Consider the following 18,672-nt stretch of genomic DNA (forward strand, 5'->3'; position numbering starts at 1 on the left):
CCCTCCCACCTCAGCCTAGCAGAACCCCTGATATGCCCCTCCCACCTCAGCCTAGCAGAACCCCTGATATGCACCTCCCATCTCAGCCTAGCACAACCCTATGCTCATTCTCCCCTTTCTGTTCTTAACTCTCCTCCAGCTTAGGAATCATCAGCCTTCTTTTATAATTAGACCTTTCAAAATGAGCCTAGTGTTGATTTAAACCATACCGAATCCAAAGGTTCCATTCTGACTGTGTCATATTGATCAACATGTAGCTATTTTAAGTAATAAAAATAAGAACAGGTCAGATTCCTAAATTCAGTTTTTAGTTTAGTAGAGGTGGTCTCTCTTGAGTAATTCCCACATAAAGGGTGGTGTGTGTGTGTGTGTGTGTGTGTGTGTGTGTGAAGGACGTGCACTAGAAGCCTGGGTGATTAATGCTTTCAAAGACACATTGAGATCTTAAAACAAAAGATGTTTTGAAAATGGCCCTCCCACCTCAGCCTAGCAGAGCCCCTGATATGCACCTCCCACCTCAGCCTAGCACAACCCTATGCTCATTCTTTCCTGGTTGTATAAGGATTGATTGTTGTTGGTCCCAGGAAGAAGCATCCTTAGGTGTGGCTGTGAGTGGAGTCTGAGTGACAGATGCAGACCAAGTGATCATGTTCCCGCACTCTCCTCCCCGCTCTCATCCTCAGCCAGCTCTTTTTAGTCCCTGCTTTGGTAACAGAAAGCGCCTTTGTTCTGCACTGGGGTGGAGACACAGTTATTTATAGCAATATGACCCAGAACATTCCCCCCCTCTGGTAGTATCCTTCCTGCCCTTCTACCTCCAGAAACAACTGCCAGACCAGAAGATGAAAAACAAATAAAAAACAAAAGACAAAAAAAAAAAAAAAACAACTTAAATCATTGCACATTATTCCTGCCTAAAATTTGAGCCACCGAAAATCATTAAAAGTTTTGTATTTACTTATATCAAATGTTTTTTTTTTTCATTCCTACTGCAGAGAAACATTCACAGATCCTTCGGGCTCCCTGCTTTGGGAGCAAGAAAAGCAATTAGTAAAATCTAAGACAGATTTATTTCATTTTATTTTCTCTTGTCCTAAGCCAAGGTGAGCATTAGACAGACGCTGTCCCCCATGGCCTTTGATGTTCTGGGTGGCACCTCTGACAGTCCTGGGAACTGACTTAGACTTATTGCCACAAAGAAGGCATGCAGTGTTCACGGATTTCTTTATTCACCCTGTAACTGTTATCTGCAGCTAAAGCCCACATCATATTCGGCTACTGCCATAGTAGGGTGTGCCCTCTTCCACTCTCCCCTGCTTTTCCATTCCATCCTTTCAGGGTTTTCAACTCAGAGTAGTGATTATACAATTTGGATGGAGATGAGGGAATAGAATATTGATAATGTCAAACTCCAGTTCTTTAAGATTCCACTGCCTTTGACTTTAGGTAATGAAGGGGGAATTGCTCCATTGACTTGAGTTTGCATCAAGAAAGTTGTAAGCCGGGCGGTGGTGGCGCACGCCTTTAATCCCAGCACTCCGGAGGCAGAGGCAGGCGGATCTCTGGGAGTTCGAGACCAGCCTGATCTACAGAGCTAGTGCCAGGACAGACTCCAAAGCCACAGAGAAACCCTGTCTCGAAAAACCAAAAAAAAAAAAAAAAAGAAAAGAAAAGAAAAGAAAAAAAGAAAGTTGTAGGTGAGGAGAAAGTTCAAGATCTCAAAACAAAACATACAGTAGGTAGGGTGGAGAAATGGCTCAGGGTGTAAGTAAGGAGTTTGCCAAGAAAAGCAAGAAGGCCAGAGGATGATACCCAGTACCCACATATAGGCATGGTGCCACACACCCATAATCCTAGCACTGGTGAGGTAGAAACAGGAAAACCCAAGGGCTTACCAGCAATTCAATCTGGGCAGACTGACTAGCTTCAGTTTCAGTAAGAGATTCTGTCCCAGAACAATAAGGTAGACAACAAAAGCCCACTGTTAGCCTCCATACATGAATACATACACCCCAGAAAGAAAATACCTACCAGAGACCATGCACCAAAGATAGAACACGAGGAGATTATCTGTCAGATAAATGGGAAGACTTCACACCACTAATTTTCTAATATGACACAGACCTGTAACAGCATGGTGAAAACAAATGTGTAGCAAAACTAAGTACCTCTGATGGTCATTCTTCAGGCATTTATACATGATCCTGTCTTAGAGAAAGCCTATACATTGTGATGAACCCCACTTTAAAGGTGAGAAGATTGATGCCTGGGAAGTCAAGTCTCCTTAGTGATTGAGGAGGGCTAAGCACAACCCAAGTCATCCTGACCCCAGAGCTCTTCGCTTTCCAAGGTGACATCCCTCCTGCCTACACCTTAGACCACCCTCTGCCTTCTCATTAGCTTACACTTTGGGTCCACTTTGCTCAGTGAAGACCTTTCCCATCATCACGCAACCCAGAGGAAACTTTTCTGAGAAGTCAGGGTGAAGAAATCAGGAGATGAGTGCCACTTGATAGCATTTGCAAAAGAACTGTGAGCATTATTTTTCTCCCCTTTTTCTTTTGCTCCGGCTCCTTTCATTGCATCCAGAACTGGGTGTGTTTCCAGCTGGATGGTACCCAGCTGGTCATCTGCTGATGTGAGTTGTCTAGAGGGAGGCGTGAACTTAATTACATGTGGCAGACTGAAAGTGACAAATGGGGCCTTATCATTACTGAATGTGCCCTCTGCAAAGCGCAGACTGGCAGATGTGTGGTCTAAATGGGCCAGGGATGGGACAAGCCTCATCTGACCAGAGAAGGTGAGGAGTTGCGAGGGCCGGGGTATCTTCCTCTCCTACTTCCTAGCGCTCTGGAGAGAACACAAAGTCTCTATTCCCCCATGAATACAATGTGTGTGGCTTATGTAGAAATGTGGCCCCTTGCATCCTGTTTCTAGAAGGAATTTTTTTTTAAGTAAGTAAATCTTATTGTAACCAAAGCATCATCATTAATCAATTCTTATGGACAAAATGTTTTGAGATCTGAAAGTCACGTTTTCCCCTTTCTCTGTATCCGATGCTGGCCTGGTGGTTCCTTCAATCAGCCAGCCAAAAGGAGCAATTTGTTCATAGATCCTGAATGTGAAAGTGAACAGGCTTCTATTTGTGAAGTGTAGGGAGCGACAGGAAGTTTATGATCAGCTCAAGGACACGGGATTAGCACTTCTTTTTAAAGAGTGATGTGGTAACTTGTGATGTGATGTGCTGAAGAGAAGGAACAGTACATCTTCATGAAGGTTCTGGTCTGCGTTGGGCTGATGAGAGGTGAGGATGGGGTATGCCAGGCTTGAAGACAGAGGAGAAAAGAGTGAAAGTTACTGCAGAGCAAAATGTGTTTCTCAACTGGCCAGCGTGTTGGAGAGAAATACATAGGGTGTGTTTAAGGCACAAGGCCTGGGCACTGTAAGCAAAGGAGGGCTGAAACATCCACTGGCTAGAGGGGAGAAGCTCGGTTTCTGAAGGAAATGTGCTCTGATGTAAACAGGATATGATCTCAGGCATAGATACAGAAATGAAGTCTTAGCAGGAGATGGATTTTCAAGGTAAAAAGAAATGGGGTGTAGGGGGCAGTGGAAAACATTTTAGTTCTTGATATTTTGTAATGAAGCGATAAGGTGAGCACACCGTTTGTGTCTGACACAGGGGAAACAGAGTCCTTTTTTAACTAAAGCATGAATATATATGTAAGGATAAATAAGCCATGATATAAGAGAATAGAAACCACAGGTAAAGAAGTTTCCCAAATCAAGCAGGTAATTGACAGTGCCTGAAATGTAAATAATAAGGGAGAACCATTTTAAAAACTATTGGGTTTGTTAGCTATAGGTTATTGGTGGTCTTTGGCATTCTTCCATTGGTAAAATCCCTTATAGAACTAGTCCAAGGTGTGTGATAGCAATGAGGCCTTGAAACAACAGTGATGTATAAAGTCAAGTGGGCAGTAGGAATGTCAAATAGTGGTGCAATGAACCATACTTCCTGAGAGTTAATAATGGATTGGCTATTTCATAGCTTCAAGGGGGAAAGGTAGCCAGATGCAGTAGTATGTCTAGAACTCTAGAATTTTGCAAGGCTGAGATAGTTCAAGGCCAGCACTGTCTACAGAAAGATTTTTGTCTCAAAAAGAGAAGGGAGAAAAGAAAAGAAAGACTTCGCCAAGGTTTATGATCCACATGAACAATATTCCTAGGAGGAGCCTGGTTCCTTCCTCTCTGCTTCCTCATAAAGATTATACTTTAAGTCACAAAGATCCTAAGATAAAAGTAGCAATGAGCTTAAAGACTATTTGTATTAATGGTCCTCAAGGGAAGTAGATTGTGAGGGCCCAGAGTATATGCTCAGATAAATAATTCCATAGGGATTCAGCTCAGAGCACAATGTTTAGCCATTCTGACTTAATCTAGAGATAGACTCTTCCTGTCTAGGAAAATGACATGCCCTTCAGAGTGGCTTCCGCCCATGCATACGTGTGTGTGTATGTGTGTGTGCGCGCACGCGTGTGTGTTTGCGTGCTCGCGCGTGCGTTTTCTCAATTGAGCTTTTGAATAAGAGCAAGTTGGATATTCCCTGTCAGGAGCATGGAGTGCAAATATTTCAACTTGCCCATTATGTGGGATGGTGTGTGCTTTAGAAGGCAGCTGAGCCTCGGGTGGGATTGTCACACTGAAGGAAGTAACAGAAAGGGGTACATTCACAGAGGGCACCTTATGACCACACAGAGGTTGATGGAGGCAGATCTTTTTCAAAAGTCCCTACACTTGTGGGAAGCAACCCCATACACACTGGTGTGAAAGTAGCAAAATGATTTGCATGTGCAATTTCATGGTGCTAATCATTAGCCCCGGATCCTCAGGCAAGTGCGTTAGCTCTGGATTCCTCCTCTGGAGAGGGTCACAAGAACACCTCACCTTCCAAAAGTGCCTAGGCAGCAAATTCTTTGCTCACGCGAAAGTTATCCGTGATGCTGTTCTGTGAATGCAGTCTTATCACTGACAGGCAACCAATGGAGGCTGAAAGCAAATTTCTGTGCCAGAAAACTACCTTCTCCTCTTCGTGAACTTTGTCCTAGGGGCACGGAGACCTGTCCAGTTCTTAATGTGATTTGATCCTTGTTAGATTTTTTGTTTGCTTGCTTTTGAAACACTTTATGAATTCTGATCATTGAATTTTGCTGGGTGTCCTCCTTAATTGCTGCTTCTGAGCCTCATTTTTGTTCAGTGTGCATGTCCCTGTCATCTGCGGTTAAGATGTACAGGCTGTTTGCTTGAGTAACTCAGATGGTTCATAGGATATAAATAGATCGGAGCCCTTGTCTACAAAGTCATAGGTGAGGTCTACATGTAGTTTCTACTATTTGGTTCCATATACTTTTCAATACCCTCCCTTTATATAAGTAATGGTTATAGAGATGTAAACACGTCTGACCTTTAGTTTAATATAGTTACCTTTCACCTAAGTTTCCCCTTCCACATATGTGGGCAACTGCCTTCTGTTTCTACCGCTTCCTTCATCTCAGAAGCACATGAGAGTCTTAACTCCTTGTTTGTTCATCCCATTACGAATTCGACTTCATCACTTTCCTATTCATTACATTTTTGCTCCTCACTGAGTTAATAAATTCTTTTGACATGCATAGCCCCTCCCCTCCCCACTGCTCATTTGGTTTGCCTCCCCCAAGAGCAGTGCTTGTCAATAGAGCATGCCAGCAGTGTGTTCAGTGTCCAACTGACGGTTGCTCAACCCAGCAGGGGCTCTCCTCTTCTCCCTTATGTTCCTGGTCAGCGAGAGGAAGCCCCCTCCTTACCTTCTCCAAGCACAGACTGCTGAGGACTACGCTGACAGATTTTTTTCAAACCTCAGCTCTTCAATGGGGGCCACTTGAAATGGATCCACTTGAGGTCCCTCCTGGCAAATTTTACTGCTCACCTTTCAAGGTACACTTGTAACTAAAAGATAGGTGTAGGCCTCGGGAAAGCATAACCATTGCGGGTTTATTCCTCTCCTCGTAGGAAAAGTGATATTAGGCAGCAATAAAGTCACTGCCAAAGGCAGATAGTGTAATATTAATCATGACGAAATGAAAGCAAAGTTTCACCTACGTTGTAAAGGGGGGAAATTAGACAAAGAGAAGACAAACTATGTTACGAGAAAATGAAAACCAAAGTGGTAGGGGGCATAGTATTGAAGTCTCAAGCGACTGCCATAAACCGTGTGATTCTAAATATAAGCATATCCCCCCAGGTGCCTAGAAAACTATAGATTTAATAACAGAAGCATGCTATGCAGGATATTAAAGCACTGGAAGTAAGCAAAGCTCATTTGAGCCTTCCAAACGGGAGGAGAGAAGGAAAGGACAGAAGTCTTTGAGATCCTGGTACAACCTCAAGGGAAGAAGGAAGCCGTGAGAGTCAGAGATTCTTGAGGAGAATAGAAGTCAAACTGCAGGCTTTACAGATCGTGATGACTGGCAATTGTGAAGGCTTTCATGTTTGGCTTCGCTTAGGCGCTATCGTGTTAGCTGTCATTGTTGTGTCAGTACTGGTAGAAGGCGCAAATTTTTAGCTCAGAAACTTCATCAGTCACCACAATTGCATGTTCTAGACCATCATCAATTTTGTGTTAGTGTTCTGAGCTAAAGTTCCCAGAGTATTTCAAGGAGGGTTAGGTGATATCTACACAGGTTTAGTAAAGGACCACTAAACAGAGGAAGATGAGTTGTTCTTGATGAGAGGCAGTCCTACCTGTCATTTCCTGCAGATTTAGACATCTTTATCTTCCAAGACAACTGTAGACAAGCATCCTTGAAAACAGCTAAGCACATCGATTATCATAATAAATATATGAAGAGTTATCTTCTGACAATGTTAAAATAATAATAGCTGCCATCATTCATTTATCTGTTTATTTATTTAGCATTAGGTGAAGGTAGGACATAGATATTTACTAACTTCTAGATGATGTGATAAATAATACATAAATTAGAGGTAACAACAAGAGACAAATCAATTTCAGGTAGCCACTGCAATTATGGAAGAATTTGAGATGTCTTTTTAAATGTCTACATGAATAAGACAGAAGGATGTCACTGAGATGTACATTTTAATGGATTTATATTTGGTTGGGCTGAATAACTCGAAGGTATTGATGTTTGATGAGAGAAAAAGCTTCAAGTGGTGACCTTGGAAAGGTCTTATCCTTGTCTTATTCTTGTGCTACAATGTTGCCAGTGATAATAACGAACACAAAAATAACAAAAATATCCATTGTATGATGGATAGGAGAGTGTGGGAGATATAAACAATATTTGGAGGAAGGACATACCATTAAGAACTGTATATTGAATCTAATAAAGCAAAATAAAAATATAAATATGTCCAAGTTCAAAAGTCATCTAACAAACACAAAACTGTATAGACTTGATGTAGCCTAAGAACACTTACATTAGGAATCTTTGAGGGCTCAGCTTTAACAAATAACTTAGCTTATAGTGGTGTTTATCACCTACTTTACTGAAGGATATTTTTAATAATAATATCTCCATCCTCCCCTCTTAATTAGAGCTTAATATTTATGTGATAATAATCTGAGAATAATACAATGATTTGTGATGTGTGACTATATCTATATAATCTCAGTTAAAGAAATTAGCTACACTTAAATTTTAGGTTAGTTTCAGGCTGCCCAATATAATGAGACACCAAATCTCTGAAAACTTCTTCATGAACTTGAAGAAAGAAACATAAGGAAAGAAGTGGAATCTTTACTTGTCAGATAACATTGGAAAAGTTGAGAATGTTCTATAAGGAAGAACATATCAAAATAATGTCCAAATACATGATATAAAGTGGGCTAGTTAGTAGCTCAAAGATATATGGAGAGAATTGTCTAGAAGGCAGGTTGTGTTCATTCTAATTGATTATAATGTAAGTTGAGAACAAATGAATGATAATCTAGTAACCATGGATTATAAATTTGCATATGTCTAAGGCACAAACCACATGTCAGTCATGTTTTCATAGGCCGTTGTTCTGGGGAAAGGGGGTGTTTGAAGACCCTCCTAAAATTTCAGGGCCCCATGGCCCCTGTAGCCATGCTCTTCTGCCAGCCAATTTGAGAAGTCTTAGGAAACATGCCTTTAGTCTGTCTAATCGCAAAACAGTCACTGCGAGTTGTGAGATGCAGGAGCAACCTCGGGAACTTTGAAATGACTTCCTCACACTAATTGGCAGCCTGGACTAATTAGTCCATTTGCTTGTTGTTTAGTAATGTAAATCAAACAGAATGACAGAGTTTATAAAAGGAAGGAGGGAGGGAGAGAGAAACAGTTTGTATCTTTTTTGACCAGATTTTTTGCATATGAAATACATAAGTGATGGGATCTCATTTTAACTTGCTATAGAAATGCCATCTTATATTCTTTCTGCTCCCATTTGAAAGAATGAATCTTGCTATACTATCCTGAATTATGCCTGAAAGTCATTTGGACTAAGTTTAGCTCTAGGGTGTCCTCATTCTGAAGCGAGTTTTTGAAGTATTTTTCAAGTTAGGCCCTGAAAACTCTAAAGTATTTAAAACACTGTGAGACCAGTGGTGAGCGTTATCAGAAAAGCTGCTTATGTAACTTCATAAGGAGCCTGTTCTCTCTCATTCCATCCTGAAAGTATCAGAGCACAGAGTCAGAGGAAACTATCAAGGCAGCCTCATGTCTGAGAACCGGGATCAAAGAGATGCTGGCGAATGCCCTGCTGTCAGAAAGACCTCCAGTCTTACAAGATGAAAGCCAATCTACAGAGAACACGGCTTCCATTTATTTCTGTCTTGCCCACCCACCCCCCAAGTGTTATAGGATGTGATTTGAACTGTTTATCCACTGTAGATCTCAGTGGCTTCACAGGGCAGTAATGCAATGGAAATGTCACAGGTATGGTTCTCTGCACTCCCTGCAGGCCCCCCATGGAAGACTCTCAGACCCTACTGACCCCTGTGGTGAGCTGTGGGCCTGCTGGAGCTCTTTTGACCCGCCCCGTCATCCTCACTCTGCATCACTGTGCAGACCCCAATACTGAAGACTGGAAGATCCAGCTCAAGAACCAGGCAGTGCAGGGACAATGGGAGGTAAGTGATTGTCTGTGGGAGACACATGCTGTCCATGTCCATCATTGGTGCATGCTGGGAGACCTTTATTTCTAAAGTAAAGCATGACAGCCTTTTGGTTTGCACTTAAAACGAGAGACTGAATCTTCTAACTGATGAGCAAAAGGAAGATGTTCACAGGAAAAGGATACTCAGACATCCCAGGTAATTTGCTGTTAGGAATACAGGAACCACATGATGGGGAGGGTGTGGGGGACCATCAGAACTTAGATCACTTAGCATCTGTCTCTCAAGAATATCTTTATCAAATACATATGTAAATGTTAGTATAAATGTATATTTATATAAAATTTACATATGCAAAATGTGAAGTTCCAATATAATTACTTTTGGTATTTTTAGCAAAAAAAAGTTATAAAGATACACATGAAAGTTTAAGGCTGTAGTATTTTAGGGAAACTGATTTAGCAGTGAAGCACGATATTCTGGGATTAGCTAGATGTTTCCTTTCTATGAACATTGACTGCACTTGACCATATAAGGGAATCATTCCTTATCAGAGGCCCTGGCGTCTAGGGTTGAGCTTGGGATTATCTTTTAAATAGACTTAAGTGAGCCTCACTTTAATTTCATTTAAGCTTTAAACTATCAAAACAAATATCTAAAACCCTATCTTAGGTGCTTGCATGATTCTCTGCTTAATGCCTTTTCCATTTCTGGGGTTGAATGATGCTAACAATGATAAAGCAATGAACTCAAGAGTCCAGAATAGTACAAAGAACATTCTCATATAAATCCTTACAAAGCAGGCTTGGGCCATGGTGCCCACTGCTGGCCACACCTTTCAGGCTTTCTGAGTTATTCCTCCTAAGTCCTTCTTTGTCCAGTGTCTTGGAGCCTAAATTAAACTTAGAGGCTTTGAACTGCTTTTCTCATCAGTGTAAGATTCCTGTAAATACACTTTGAAATATTAACTCATTGATGTTGTTAAAATACAGCTCATAACATCTCAGATGATGTCATAAGGTCAAACCAAGAAGCTGTCACCTGAGGTGACTGCTCCATTCATGTCTTTATCCAGACCTAGAGACTAAGTTTTATTCTCTCACTTTTTTGGTAGTTGGCACTTGCCATAAGTCAGATGCAGTGGGATACAGTAAAAAGCTCGGGGGGCGGGGCTTATTCCAAAACTGAATTGCAACTCATGCATGTATTTTATTTCCCACTCATGAAATTTTCTTCTCAGTCTGAATTACTTTAAAGTAGGGAGAATATATAAAATCAGAATGTGTACTTGTCTGTGGTAAATCATGACTCGGATGGCCCTGGGCTTGCCATCCCATTGGCTAAGCTCAGAGGCCACTGCACTCTTAACCCAGCCACACACTCTACTTGCCCAGTCCCCAGCACTTCTTATTACCTTCCACCCTGCCCACTGCCACGGGAGCATGTGAAATGTTGATCCTTGGCTTAATGACCTGACCCTCTCTGTTAGTATATAACTTAAGCCATTTGAATAAATCAAAAAAAAACAGTTGAATTGGCAATTATTTTTACAAAAATCACCACTTCCACTTATTTCTTGTAAAGTATTTTTAGTCTACAGTAATGAACTGTTTAATAATTTTATGAGAAAAACGGCAGAGAAGAATGTAGAAGGCAGTAAGTGCTTCTTACAGCTACCCTTGTGGAGAACCTGAGAGCTGAGATTACTTAGGGAAAAGTATACTATTCTGAAAAATTAACTGTAGTCTGAGTTTCAAAAGAGAAAGTATAATGATGTTATATAATGTCTTAATTCCTCTAATTATTTTTAAATATGGATTATTGCAAAAAGTTGATATCCTATAGTGGCACCTCAATACTTTGTACTTTTCAATTAAATAAGATATTGAAAGATTAAAATAACAAAATCTCAGAAGCAGTTAGTAAACCTGAGTACACTGAACTCAAAGGGATAATTTGCTATTGTCTTTTGGATTTTCACATAGATACCAGGACACTTATGCAAACAATCACATCAGTATCTAGACAAAGAAAGAGCACTGATGATGGAGGATGAAAACAGGTACCACAGAGTTGAGAAAGACAAACCAGAACTCAGGAGCAGACTCCTGCTTTATCAACCACCATCCATGGTGGCTCGCACATGTCCTTGGGAGCTTAATCATGTTCCCTTCCCTCTCATTCCCAGGATGTGGTGGTGGTGGGAGAGGAAAACTTCACAACTCCCTGTTATATTCAGCTGGATGCAGAGGCTTGCCACATCCTCACAGAGAACCTCAGCACCTATGCCCTGGTTGGGCAGTCCACCACCAAAGCAGCAGCCAAACGTCTGAAACTGGCCATTTTTGGCCCCCTCTGCTGTTCTTCCCTGGAGTACAGCATTAGAGTTTACTGTCTGGATGACACACAGGATGCCCTAAAGGTAAGTGTCTCCACCTCTCACCTGTCCTCTTCACCCTCACCCAGAAGCTAAGGTTTTGAAGTAACCTTACACACCTGGAGATGACTCTGGGCAGGTGTGCGAATACAAGCAATGGGTCCCAGAGGAAGCAGTTACAACAAACAGATATATCTCAGTGGCCATGCTGATAGATAAGCTGTTTTTTCTGTGCTGATTCCTCCCCAAGGGCTACTTTTGTTTACCTTACTTGAGCTCTTTTAATGAAAAATGTAGACGAATTTGGCAACGAAAGCTGTGGATGGTAAATAATCTGGTTCCATGTTTATCTCAGCTGCGTTCTTCCTATAAAAGAAATTGGCATAATTGCTCACGCTGTATGTTCCTCTTGTGTGCTACTTCATTTATATGCTTTCCCATTCTTTTTACGAGGGCTGTGAGGGAGAGGGTTAGCATTTGACAACAGGCTGCTGCTTTGCAGAATAAATGTGCTTAATTCCTGGTGTGATTATTGCCATTCGTTTTATCCCATTTGAAGCTTTAAGGGATATAATAAGTGCCTTTGAAGAAGTTATGATCTAGAAAGAGGAAGATAAAAAGTATGCCAGGGTTGAGGAGATAAGCCAGAACCTGGTGTATGTCACTACTGATACATCCTGTGAGAGTTCAGGGAGGCAACCTACATAGTATTTTAAGGAAATCTGAACAAGAGCTAACATTTGAGACCTGTCATTATGAAAGGTAAGGTTTTAAGCAGCACTGATAGGGAAAAACATTCAAGATGTTTAGATACAGGGAACAGGGTGCAGGCACACAAAAGTGAATAGCAATTGACGCCTTTATGTAGATGTATTTTGCCAGTAAGCCAAGAAGATAGATCTTAGCTGACAGAGGGAGTCTATGGTGTTAAACAGAACGTGATTGGAAATATGCATTAGACCCTTGACTCTGACTTCAGTGGACAGATTCAAGTTATTAAGGAGATTGTGGCAGAGCTTTGGTGGTGCCAGAGGAGTAAGAGGATGGAAGCAGGGATACAAGTTCCTGAGCAAGTTGCATGGTGACTACCATTCATGTAGTGGAATAGAACTTCTGTCTCTGACAATGGCAAAGCCTAGGGTAAGTGACTTTGTTACTTTTGTCAATTCAGGCTACTATGATGAATACTATGGATTAGGTGACCTAAATGTAGACATTTTTCCTCATCGTGCTGGAGGTGGGAAGCTGAATATAAGTTTGTCCGCATGGTTGTGTTTTGATAAAGACTCCTTCAAGGTTTCAGACAACTGTTCTCTTGCTGTGTCTTCATGTAGTAGATGATGGCTGGAAAGGTCTGTGGACTCTCATTTGTAATGGCATTTGTTTCATTTAGAAGATTCCTGCCCTCATCATCAAATTACCTTCCAGTGGTATGATCTCTTAATCCTAATCCACATAGTCAGAATTTTATCAACAACTAAATTTTGGATGATGCAAAAATTTGCTGGCAATAATGCTTTTTTCTTATGGACTACTGAGTTAGGGGTATAAATCTGTCATCAAAAAAATATGCAATGGAAAATTAAATGTATGTATGTGGTTTTATCTCTCTCAACCTTTCTCCCCCTCTCACCTTTAACCCTTCTTAGCTTTTGGTGTCTATTATTCCATTGGAATTCCATTCCATCCTATAAAATCAACTTCAAAATATGCTCAAAAATCAACATTTATCAGATTATTCAGTATTTATCTCATTCTTTGACAACATACGGCACACCAAAAATATGTAGAGTTTTATTTTCTAAACAGACAACAAATCCCAATGTAGAGATTCAGGCATCAGAGATGTCACGTTGATGTCAGAAAGGAAAATATCCAACGAGAACAGTGGAAAAATAAAAATAATGAGTATTACTGAGTACTTGTATCTACCAGGCAAAACTCTACATATTCTATTAACTCATCCAATCTTTACAATAACTCCATAAGGTCTCACTGTTTCTACTCGACAGATGAGGACTCCAAAGCTCAGTAAAGTTTAAGTGGCTCTAGGTCACACAACAATGGTATAGAGAAGCAAGCCTCAAGTGTGGGAAGTTAGCTACAGTTGATCTATGGAACTAATGACTAAAGAGCCAGACAGAAATCAAGGCTGCCATGATGTGCTAGCAGGAAGGGCAGCCAAAGACAATCAGAGTGGCTGAGGAGGAAAATGAAAATGCAAAGAGCCAAGGAAGCCAAGGGAAGAACATTTTCTGCCTTTCAAGGTATTTCTCTCTGTGATTTCTGTCAAGAGAATAATTCATGATTGTGAAAACTGGAGGTTACGGGTCAGGGCTTCTGGGAAGCAATCTCAAACGATGATGGTAAGGTACTTGGTTAGAAGTAAGCAGCCATACCCAACTGTGCAATCCTCGTGGTAGATGTGACCAACAAGGTGTGCAGGAAGAGGGGGGACTTTGTTGGTCATTATATATATATTCTTAATGATCCAATTTGTTGAATTTTCTGGTTGTGGAACTAAGTGATGTGAACATAGCTTTGTATAAGGCTTCAGGTTGTTTCTTTTATGCTCCTTGCTGATTTGTGTGATGTTTCTAAGGCGCTATCAGAATGCAAATCATGCTGGGTTTAAATTCTTCTTGGGAAAAACTGTATTTGTTGGAGAGTCATGGGGTCTGATTAAGGTGGATCTTCTGAACAGTTCCTTGAAAAATTACTGCAAGAAGTGCACAGTCAAAGATATTCATGGTACCTGAAATGCTTTATGCACATAATTTATATTCTGACATAGCATTGCTTGGGATCTCCTGAACTGTCTTCCTGATAGACACACAAAGATCTATGCAAAAATGTAATACTTTGCAAAACCTATATTGGAGTTTGCTAATTATAGAACAGGGGTGGAAATGGTCAATGCAAAGAAAGACCAGCAGATTGCTTTCAGGAGTGAAAACAACCCAAGTGCAGTGTATATCATGGTCAATGCTTTCCAGACAGACATTTATAAATTCTCAGCATCTGGGGATCCAGCACTTAGCTGGAAAGAAGTGTGAATAATGGATGAGACATTCTTGCACCTCTTGGCCTTTTAATAATGCAGGAATACCAAAATCCTAGTAATAAGTAAATGGTCTATCCAACACTCTGAAGAGACAATTAGTTCAGCCATGTCTGCACTGCCTTACTCATACTTGAATTGGAACCTGGAGGCTGATTAGCTCAAAAGGGCCCTCTAGTATTAAAGGTCTACCTTCTTGGCACACCCCCTGCTATTTCTCATTGCTGGTCTGCCATTTCCTTGCTAGTCCTGTAGTTTTTGCTTTTCCAAACTCTTTAGATTTATTCTCCCCAGTCCTTCCTTCTCTCTTCCTTGAATTTTCTTTCTCAATCTCTTCCTCATTTAGTAATTCATTTATCACAGTGCATGTAAAAATCCACAGGGGTTTTGGAGACTTGTTCAAGGGTCCTTCTACAAAGGCTATCATCTACATTGGCTGCTATTGGAGTTATATCTTGATGTTGCCTGCATGTTTTTCAGTCAGTTAAGGACTATTATCTTAAACATATTCACACATCTTTTTGTGGAAATGATTCCATTACTAACAAACATCCTGCATCCACAAAACCGCTTTTCTCCCATCGCTTTCCTACTCATCTCTGCCAGTACTGAACCTTCCAGATAGCTCTTCATCCATTCCAATGTCTGTAGGGAACCTCCCTTCTTTTAATTCACCACAAGACCGAAGAAAAAAAGAAAGCTCTACTCATTCTTACACTGAGACACATAGCTACTCTGGGACACGTCTATACTTGCGGGCTGGATTTTTCTCATTCTGTTTATTACCCACTGCATTTCCTTAAGTGCAGACCAACCCCAGCAGGACCTGTCTTATGATCTTACTTTCAACCTATTTTACTCCAAGTATTCTCTCAAACTCAATGTTATCCCCAGAATTGTTCTGGATATTAATATATATATATTAGTCTTTCTATTCACTCCCATCACTCACTCATCCATCCATGCAGATGTGCGCATCTTCGCTCTCTGCAAATCTTCACTTTTGGCAGGATCTCCAATCTGAACCCGTCTCCCAGTGTAATGGATAAAGCCTCATGAGCTTCCATCTCCATCCACAATGAAGCTGCCACTTGTTCTTAGAAAAGCTTCCTCCACCTTCCCTGGTTTCCTGATCCAAAAATCCTCTTCTGCATTTATCCATATCCAGAGAGAAATCATCTCAAACATAGTCCCACATTCAGTTGTAGCTGGCTGCACCGATTCCCATGGAGAACTGTGCCCACAAATTGACAGATTTTCTACTTTTTGTTCAGGCTCATTTCCAACGAGGCCCATTACAATCCCTAAATAACTAATCTAAACAATGCCTGCCCTGCATCCCTGTCCTCTTATTGGTTTCTTCCTGATGCATTGTATTTCACATGACAGTTGTTTGGAACTTCTTCTATGTTCCCCAAAGCTCCTGATCACATCACAGCCATCTTTATGCCTAACAGTGATCTCCTCTCTCCATGGATACATCATTAACCCTGCCTTTTTGCCTCCATATCTTTGATACAATCTCTTATCACTAAACCCGGGCCCCAGTAGGAGGAGGTCTGCTTAGAGGCTTATGCTTTAAATTAACTCCTTACCAGTAACACTGGGAGCTCAGTGTTGTGTCTGCAAGGGCTTGACATTTTCATAAAGTTACAGCTGGATGTAGGGAATCTTTCTGAACTGTGGAAAACAGAAGCATGAGACTGTGGGGGAGATTCAGAGAAGTATTCATTTTTAATACACACTACTACATAGTCCTTGTAAGTTATTAGGCAAGATGGTGGCCTGAATATACAAATAATATTAATTATTGCTTTGTATCACATATAACTATATTAAAAAGTTATATTTTTAAATCTCATTGTATTATTATGTGTATGGCTAGATGATGAAGAAAAGGAGTCCTCCCTATGAGCCGGGCTCAAGGAACTCCAGTGCATTTCTTCATCTTTCCTCCTTCCTCTTTGAGTTGGGCAATTTTTGTAACAATCTTCCTGGATTTTGTTAGGCCCTGAAGCAAAAAATGGTCACCTGAAACTTAAAAGCTGCACTTAGTAATTTGAAAGCACTGATGTAGAATCAGCATGCCAGCAGTGACTGCTGGGGTAGAAGTCAAGGCCGATGGGAGACAGCAGGAATCTTTTATATGCTTTTCAGAAGGGTTTCTCCCTGTGCACAGGCATGAAGGACCAGTGGGAGCAAAGCTGAGGCTGAGTTTACACAAAGAGATAAAGATGCTGAAAACTGTGAGGATAGTGTGGAATAAACTCAAATAGAGAGGTCAAGCATATTGAAAAGATGGTGTTTGGATTATCAGTGAGATTCTTTCTCCTCCTCCTTGGGTGATTAAAGTAATAAAAATGATATTTTCCTTTCATTATTTGCGAAGACTGAAATCCTAGTGTAAATAGACCAGAAATTAACAGAGAACAAGGCTGTGTTTGGAGTAAGTTTAAAAAAAAAACATTCAGAGAGAAAAATACATCTATGCAGAAATACATAATTTCTGCTCCATTATCAGAGACATCTTCTCATAATAAAGTCCCTCAATGTGTGCAGACATCTAAAACTCCAAAGGGGTTGTTTGCATTCGCTCTGTATAGTGTGTGATGTTTACTGAGTTTCTGACAGATGTATTTGTGATCCAGGCCAAATAATGTACATCACCACAATCTGGTTTCCCTATGGGGTGCCTGGACACAGAGAAAAAAAAACCTCTTCCTTGGATTCATCTGGTTCTCAAATACCCTAATGTAGGCTCCAGGAGAGTACAGTGATGAGAGAGAGAGAGAGAGAGAGAGAGAGAGAGAGAGAGAGAGAGAGAGAGAGGAGTGAAAAGTAGAGAAAATGAAATGATGAAATGGTTTGGATGAATCTCGGTTGTTAAGGATGTGGCACCTCCCGCACTGTGCTTGCTAGGCAACCTGTTACACACAATAGGTGGCTTTATTTTCATCTTGCCACCTGTTGCCATCCCCACTATTATCCATCTGCTGCTTCCTATAGGGAAGCAGCAGGTGACCTCAAAACTAACCTGACCTGGGTATTAGACTCTCAGGGTCCTTTTTTTCTGACACTAATGTATCTATGCATATGACTCATCTACCAGATAAAACCAAGAAAATGTGCTAAAGGTTCCAATGATTGTGTCTACCTCCAGGACCCCTGGAAGATTCAAGGACAAAGTTATTAAATCTGGCACAAAATAAAGACTGAATCCTATTATCACTACATGGGCATTGAAACTATTGCCACATTTGGAAGGCGATAAATCACCAAAGACGTTAAATTTAATGTTAGTCTAGTTTCAGCACAGTTTTTGGGTGGCAATTCAGCTGGTCAGATGTTGTCACAGGGATCTTTGTATGGTATCTTCTCGTTACCATCTTCTCATGAAACTTGTATTAGCCCTATCCTATACTACTAACTAACAGCCTACTTGATGAATTTACTTTTGTAGGGCACGTAGAGGAGGAAAGAACTTTTGCTAAGTATAATAAAGATTCTTTGAAGATATCTAAGCATTGCTGTTCTGAACATGGCAATGGATAAAATATCTTCCACAGCATAGGGGCTTTGATCTGATATGTAAAGCCCTCCCCCCACCCGATGTGGCGGGAATAAAATAATGACAAGTGTTTTGTAAGGTAAAGAATGTTTCTAAGCCAGGCGGTGGTGGTGCACGCCTTTAATCCCAGCACTCGGGAGGCAGAGGCAGGTGGATCTCTGTGAGTTCGAGACTAGTCTGGTCTACAGAGCTAGTTCTAGGACAGGCTCCAAAGCCACAGAGAAATCCTGTCTCGAAAAAAAAAATGTTTCTAACCTGTGGTCAGTATGTCTTATAATCATGAAAGGAAGATAGCACATATGTTCCATTGTTGGATTTGAAGACAGAGAAAGGGAATCATGAGAAGATAAGCAAGGTAAGCAGCCCGGAGAAGCTGGGAAAGGAGAAGGAGCTTAATTTCTTCTCTCTGAAAGTCTCCAGAAGGGAAGGCTGCCCTCATGAACCTTAACTGCAAATATGAATGCTGTCTTGGGCTGATGGCCTATACAGCACAAGACAGTAAGTCTGTATTGTCCTAAAATCATGGT

At 40.9% G+C, this 18,672-nt stretch overlaps 1 protein-coding gene across 2 annotated transcripts in view; it reads left to right on the top strand.

Annotated features, from left to right (window-relative positions):
• Window positions 1-18,672, top strand: part of Unc5c (unc-5 netrin receptor C) — a 335,223-nt gene that overhangs the window by 294,657 nt on the left and 21,894 nt on the right. For both annotated transcript variants that reach the window (XM_026783907.1, XM_026783908.1), the window contains 2 exons: window positions 8,986-9,154; window positions 11,328-11,561. In XM_026783907.1, coding sequence (XP_026639708.1) covers window positions 8,986-9,154; window positions 11,328-11,561 — 403 coding nt within the window. The remainder of the gene's footprint in view (window positions 1-8,985; window positions 9,155-11,327; window positions 11,562-18,672) is intronic.

The sequence above is a fragment of the Microtus ochrogaster genome, chromosome 21 (genome assembly GCF_000317375.1).
Source record: "Microtus ochrogaster isolate Prairie Vole_2 chromosome 21, MicOch1.0, whole genome shotgun sequence".
NCBI classification, from domain to species: domain Eukaryota; kingdom Metazoa; phylum Chordata; class Mammalia; order Rodentia; family Cricetidae; genus Microtus; species Microtus ochrogaster.